The 6,946-nt window shown below is 50.8% G+C and overlaps 1 protein-coding gene across 1 annotated transcript in view; it reads left to right on the top strand.

Moving 5' to 3' along the window:
• Positions 1 to 6,946, top strand: part of HYDIN (HYDIN, axonemal central pair apparatus protein) — a 361,269-nt gene that overhangs the window by 279,626 nt on the left and 74,697 nt on the right. Inside the window, exons 43-45 of the mRNA XM_015558788.1 lie at positions 2,189 to 2,330; positions 4,543 to 4,702; positions 5,774 to 6,400. Coding sequence (XP_015414274.1) covers positions 2,189 to 2,330; positions 4,543 to 4,702; positions 5,774 to 6,400 — 929 coding nt within the window. The remainder of the gene's footprint in view (positions 1 to 2,188; positions 2,331 to 4,542; positions 4,703 to 5,773; positions 6,401 to 6,946) is intronic.

The following is a 6,946-nucleotide window of genomic DNA, read 5'->3' as shown; positions in this document are numbered from 1 at the left end:
AAGGCCCAGGAGAAAGCCAAAAAGGAGCAAGAAGGCAAGGCCCATGCCCTTCTGGACTGTCCTTCACAGGCGCTCACAAGTCTTTCCTTTACATATCGCATCTGCCCTTTTTAAAGGCTTCCCTGGCATGATAGCCCATTGGGCTTAAATGAAACTATTCCATTTGCCATCTCATAGGTGCCCCACCTCTGCCCCATAAGGTGGCTGGGAGTTCTTATTTCTTCCACTTTCTATGTGTGGGAACTGAGGCAGAAAGGACCTATAGAGAAATTATAGACTAAAGAGTGGACTTGGCTCTTCTGACAACAGGCACAGTTCTCTTTTGTCCAGGATCTCACTGTTCATACTCATCTTCTCCGGAACTACAGCTGACCCCCAGGGAACACACCACAAGTCCCATCCTGACTCAGGTGACCAGTTAGCTTGTTGGTTTTTGTTTTAGCCAAATGTGCATTTCCTGTAAAACTAGAGGTGTTGCTAAACTTTACGAAACCAAGTGTACATTTTAGCCTCCCGTGTACCAGGCTGTGCGGCAGACCTTGTGTACACATTGGATGTCTTTAAATGGTGTGTTGTTCCCATTTTACAGATGAGGAAAATGAGGCTCAGAGATATTATGTCATATCACATGGCAAATTAGTAAGACTTTCCTTTTTTTTTTCTGTCATTACACTAATAGCCTGGAAATAATTTTCACTAATTAAAAAGTAGATACATGCACACCGAGTAATATTAGTGAACAAGTTCCCAATTTAGTCAGAAGCAGACCTAGCACATTGTGGCTTCCAAGAGAGGAGGTGAAACTACCCCTGGGAAGCAGATTCCTGCTCTGGCCTCCGCTCCATCCACATCACTGCCCTTCCTCACTTGACCTTCCCTCTCTCTTCTAGAACAATCCACACAAATCATCATGCTTTTCTAGTGAAGGGAATATTCACAAACACTGAGTTCTTTTAGTTCTTAAACAGAACTCATACTGCTTCCTTATATCCTCATCCCGGGGAAAATGATTAGGAAGAATGGCCAGGCAGGGTTTGGTTTCCAGCAGGATTTCAACCTCCAGGTCCCTAGTTTTCCAGAAAACTCATTTCCCCACAAGGATCAACTTAAAAGAGAATAACTCTTTTCATTTTCTCAGTTATCTGTGGATTGAAGTTTTTCACAGTTGCGTTTTGAAAAAGCCCTGAGACAGCAAATGTAATAATATTATTTTATCCAAATCTAATTCTTATTGAACATTTATAAATATGCCAGGCACTGGGCTTTCCATGATTGCTTATTTGAGCCCACAACACCCTACGAAGGGGGAATTATTATTCTTATCTGTTTCTGTCCCTTGGTAAATGTTGGAAAAAGGACTCAAATGCAGATCTCTGAGCCCAAAGCTAAAATGAGAATGTGAGGTGAGGATATCGGGCCGGTGACGTGTGAACGAGAAGCCGAGTGCCTTTGTGCTGAGTGCGAACCACACTCTGCACCCGAATCACCAGGCGTGGAAGACGATCCTGAGTTCTGTCGCCCTGAGCTCTTCAGTGGCTGTGCTCAGAAAGGGTGACGCCAGTGGGTGGTATATTTCCTGTTACTGCTGTAACAAATTCCCACAAACCTGGTGACTTAAAACAATACAGATCTATTATCTTATGGCCTGGAGGTCAGAAGTCCTAAAATCGAGGTGTCAGCGGGGCTCTACTCCTTTGGAGGCTTCAGGAGAGAATCCCTTCCCTCCCCTTCCCTTCCCTTCCCTGCCCTTTCCACTTCCTAGAGGACTGCTGTTTCCTTGGCTCATGATCCCTACCTCACAGCCCTCTGGCATTTGTTTCTGTTGTCACATCTACTCTCCCTCTGCTTCATCACCACATCACCTTCTCCAACTCTGGCCCTTGGTGATTATATTGGGTCCACTCAGATAATCCAAGAAAACCTCTCCAACTTAAGTTCCTTAACTTCATCACATCTGCCAAACCCTTCCTGCCATGTCAGGGGACATACGTGTGGGCTCTGGGGATCCGGACATGAGTGTCTTTGGGGCCACTATTCAGCCGGCCACAGACGGAGACCGGTTTTGGAACTGTGTGAGTGAAGGAAGCCCCACCAGAGACTAGGAATGCTGCTGCCACCCCAGCCACCTTTCACTGCCACAAGCTGTGTGTGACTTTCCTCCCCTTCCCATCCCTGTTCCCCCACACAGAGCAGAAACAGAGGGAGGCGCTTGAAAAAGAGAAGGAGCGTCTCCAAAATATGGATGAGGAAGAATATGATGCCTTGACAGAGGAGGAGAAAGTTGCGTTCAATCGAGAGGTCCAGCAGGCCCTGCGGGAGAGGAAGAAGAGGTGAGAGGCAAGGGCCGGCCCGAGCGGAGCAGTTCCCCTGGGAGCAACTTCCATGGGGCCCACAGGAGCCCATCCTGGGGACCAGGGTCATCCCCCAGGGTGGCAGCAATGGCCACAGGAGACCGGGAGAATGACCAACTGGGAGCAGGAAAACGTCCTGCCCCTCCAGGGTGGTGTGTGCTGCAGCCTTGCAGGGCCTCTCTGTTCTCCTCTCCCTCCTTCTCTCTCAGGGACACGGGGGCTGGGTGAAGGCTATGCAATGTAACAGGGGAGGGGCTTCTGGCCCCAGTGCTATCCTAGGGTTTCCATTGGCTCCCCCTGACCACTGTGCCCTAGATGTGGTGACCGGGGACCACTCTCTTCATGTGGGCATGGTGGTTGCTCCCCAGAACTCAGCCATTTCTCCTCCTTCCCCGGCCATCAGCTTGGCCCTGGGTGGTGCTGTCCATCCCCTGAGGTCTGGCTGCTTCTCCAGCTTGATCCTCGGCCTGAGTGCTCCCAGCCAGCACTGTCAGCCCCTTCTCTTTGAATGGTTGGGACCACATGGGAATGACTGGTTCCCTTCCACGCCCCCTAGGGCCCAGCAGAGGCAGGGCTGCTATTTCAGGCCCTCAGACATAGTGGCAGTGGGATATATGTCCTTGCTGCCTTCACATGTGCTGGGGGGAGGGGGCCCCATTCCCTTACCACTCCCTAGGATTCCAGCATTGGAGGGGGCAGAGCCAAGATACTTGGCTGCAATTTTACTAGTACCTCCTTCCTTCTGCCTTTTCCTTCCACCTCCAGGCCCCTCCCACTAACCCCCAAGGAGCCTGCAGGAGACCCTCAGTTCTTCTCCTGCTTGGTCCACTGTATAATGCCTGCCCTCCAGTGGTATGGAGGCCTCATTCTTGGATTCCAAAAGAATCTCTTTTTCTCCTCCAGGCATTGCTTTCAGACATTCATCTCAAGGTGGATTTAGCAAATGCAAATCAAAGCTCAGCAATGACCTGTGTATCACACACACACACACACACACACGATGATGAGTCAGCTTCAGTGGGTGGAGAGCCACAGCAACAAGGAACAACCAGGGATTCCTGGAGATGAAAATAGGTGGGTTCTGTCATACCAGAGATGCTGTTCCCTCCGCATGTGTTCACGTTGGTGCCTGGCCGTGGTGCCCGCACTGCCATTAGCAGCAGGGCAGGCACAGCCGAATTCACAGCAGGAAGGGAAAGAAAGAGAGAGGAGAGGACTGTGGCTCTCAGGTCCAACACTGTGGTTCCAAGCTAGCCATGGTGGGGACTGCTATTAAAAACACAATTTCTTGCCCTCACCGGTTTGGCTCAGTGGATAAAGTGTCGGCCTGCGGACTAAAAGGTCCCAGGTTCGATTCTGGTCAAGGGCATGTAACTTAGTTGTGGGCACATTCCCAGTAGGAGGTGTGCAGGAGGCAGCTGATTGATGTTTCTAACTCTCTATCCCTCTCCCTTCTTCTCTGTAAAAAATCAGTAAAATATGTTTTTAAAAAAAGAAAGAAAGAAACCACATTAGCCTCTTAAAAAAACACACACCATTTCTTGCTTTCTGAACATAAAATGCAGTGTAGGAAGCTGGGATACTGTACTAATATCAGAGCAGTCTCTGAGAGCTTCTTTTAAAACATCAGGCCTACTTTCAGCCACTGCCTTGTTCTCCTTGGAAAGGAGTTGGGATAGAAATACAAATTAAGTGAGAACTCTTTTTTTACAATATATTTGTATTGATTTCAGAGAGGAAGGGAGAGGGAGAGAGAGAGAGAAGCATCAATGATGAGAGAGAATCATTGATTGACTGCCTCCTGCATGCCCCCGACTGGGGATCGAGCCCACAACCCGGGCATGTTACCTTCCCAGGAATCGAACCGTGACCCCTTGGTTCATAGATCGACCACTGAGCCGCCCCAGCCAGGCCTAAATGAGAACTCTCAGTTGAGTTTCAGTTCATCAGTTTTGCTGAAAGACCATTCAAAGATATATGTGAGCCATCCTTTCCTTGTTTTCTTTCCCTCCCTTTTCCCTTCCTCCTTTCCTTCCTCCCTTCCTAGTTTCTGAGCTTTCATTGTTGTTGTTTTTTTCTTTTTATGCCCAAGAAGACTCTGCCACATGTCCCCCCACCCAGCAATCCCAGGCAGGGAGGGGCTTGATCCTGTGGCCTCTGAACTCAGCTCTCTCTGCCTGGTTTCATACAGGGAGCTGGAGAGATTGGCAAGGGAGTTGCATGAAAAGAAGCTACAACAGGAGCTTGAGCGGCAAAAGGAAGAAGATGAGCAAAAAAAGAAGACGAGAAAGACAAAGCAAGTCGCACCAAAGGAGGAGCCAGCCCTGAAGAAATCTCAGACCAGCCGGCAGGTAGAACCACCCCCCCCTTGCTCCTTCCCAGGAGGAGAAAGCAGAGGGACCAGCCGTGGTAACCAGCCCTTCAGTCCAGCCCATTTCCCCCCAGAAAACTGACCCGATACTACTAGGCGGGTTTTATGTTGGAGCAGAAGGGACCAACATCTGTTGAGCAATGGTTGTGTGCTAAGCTCTGGGCTTACGCTTCGTGCAGTCCTGTCATTTTTGGCATCCTGGCCCCCACCCTGCGAGGTTCAAAGACAGGAATCCCGTTTGAGGTTGGGAGAGGGGAAGTCGAAATTCCAGGATCTCACCCAGTTATGTCCGACCACAGCCCTTGCTCTTTCCACCGTCTCTTCAAGCCCCCTGGATGGTGCTGAAGAGGCCGGTGGTAAAGATTTGCCTCCAGTAAGTTACCAAGTCGGCGACGCCCCTGTGCTCACGCAGGAACTCGCCCTTGGTAACAGTCCAGGGGGAAGTTCAACATCAGCTTGTCCTTGCAGAACAAGGACCATCAGTGTATCAACCTGTCAAGCTCGGGGGTCACATCTGTGTCCACTGTGATGGGGAAGGGGCCGAGCAGCCCAAGCAGCGCCCAGGTGGCCATCATGGCTGAGGGGTGCACGGGGGCTCATTCAGCGCTGTGAGTTCTGGGAGTGAAGTGACAGCCAGACTCCCAGGCAAGGTGCAGGCTGGTCCCAGTGGGTGAGCAAGAGTCCAGTGACCACAGCACCCTGTGCCTCTCACAGGCACCTGAAAGCAGGTGTAGAGGGGCCATTCCGGGTCATCTTCTCCTGCTGACCCTGCAGAGCACCAGCTCTCAACCAGAATGCACACCAAAGTCACTGTGCCCAACGACGCCAGGTCCCAGTGGGACCTGTACCGAGGGAGGGCCACAGAGTGGACATTTTGATAAAGGTCCCCACAGTGATTCTTAGGCACAAGTCCACTGTACTTAAGTGGCTGGAATCCCATGAGGTCTTCTTACAAAACAAAACATCCTCTTGCTCTTTTTTCATGTGATTCTGTGACCTGCTCTCCCTGAAAGAACCGTTTTCAGCCTATGTTCTGTGTTTTGCCTTCTAGACTCTTACCTTTTCCAAACTAGAAGGCAGGATGGACTTGGTAGAACCAAAAGCTTCTGAGAAGGACCAGGGAATGGCTGAGAAGGACGAACTGAGCAAGAAGAAAAAGAGCCAGATGGCAGATAACAACGTAGTTGGGTTTTCCCTGGCCCAGGATCAGGAGGACAGTGATGGGGACCTCCAGAAGGACGCTGACAAGCCCCTGGCCCAGAAGTTTAAGACCTATGAGCTGACTCTGAAGGATATCCAGAACCTCCTCATGTACTGGGACCGGAAGCTAGGCATCCAAGTGCCTCACCTGGGGGCTGAGGACCTGGCCCACGAGCCCGAAGACCAGCGCCAGGTCCCCTCGGGTGGGCGCAAAGGCCGCAAGGACCGGGAGAGGGAGCGCGCGGAGAAGGAGCGAGCGGAGAGGGAGCGCCTGGAGCGGGAGAGGGCCGAGCGGGAGCGGCTGGAGCGGCTCCGGGCTCTGGAGGAGCAGCCGGATGGAGGAGAGGTGGACAGGGAGGAGGACCACGAAGGGAAGAGGGACCTGGGTGTGCCATTCATCAATATCCAGACACCCGACCTTGACGGCTCCACCTGGAAGCAGGCCCTGGAGAATGACAAGCTTCCCAAAGGGGATCAGGTACAGACCCTCCTCCGGGATGGAGATGTAGCCATCAGGTAGCAGGTACTGTGCTAATGGTCATGAAAGAACTTCTTTCTACATTAACATCTATATCCCCTTAAATCCATTCATCTCTGATACCCACCTAGGTAAGACTAATGGCTAAAAGGGCCTTTTTCCATCTGGTGACAATCCATAAAAAGTTCCACAGATCAAAGTTATTCCATCTAACCTCCTGAAAAGCCACCTGCAGGGTCGATTTTTAATATTGACGGTTCGGTGCTAAATGCTGGCGAGGCCGGCATATTTGGGGTGAAGCAAAAGGCTCCACCACTCAAAAACCTTTTTCCCACAAGCTTCCCACGGTAACAGAAATTATACTACGAGATAGCTCTTATGTTCCTAAAAACAAAAGATTTTGCATAAACGAAAGCCACCTTTGGCAGTGGCTATCACAGCCTTTTGTCCAGGGACAAACTTTGTCTACATTAAAACACTAGAAAGCATCTGCTGAGAACATTGAGGGGAAGGCGGGAGGTCTGAGCCACCCCTGTTCTCTGGGGG

This window comes from Myotis davidii, unplaced genomic scaffold (assembly GCF_000327345.1).
Source record: "Myotis davidii unplaced genomic scaffold, ASM32734v1 scaffold453, whole genome shotgun sequence".
NCBI lineage: Eukaryota > Metazoa > Chordata > Mammalia > Chiroptera > Vespertilionidae > Myotis > Myotis davidii.
This window is presented reverse-complemented; position numbering and strand designations above follow the sequence as displayed.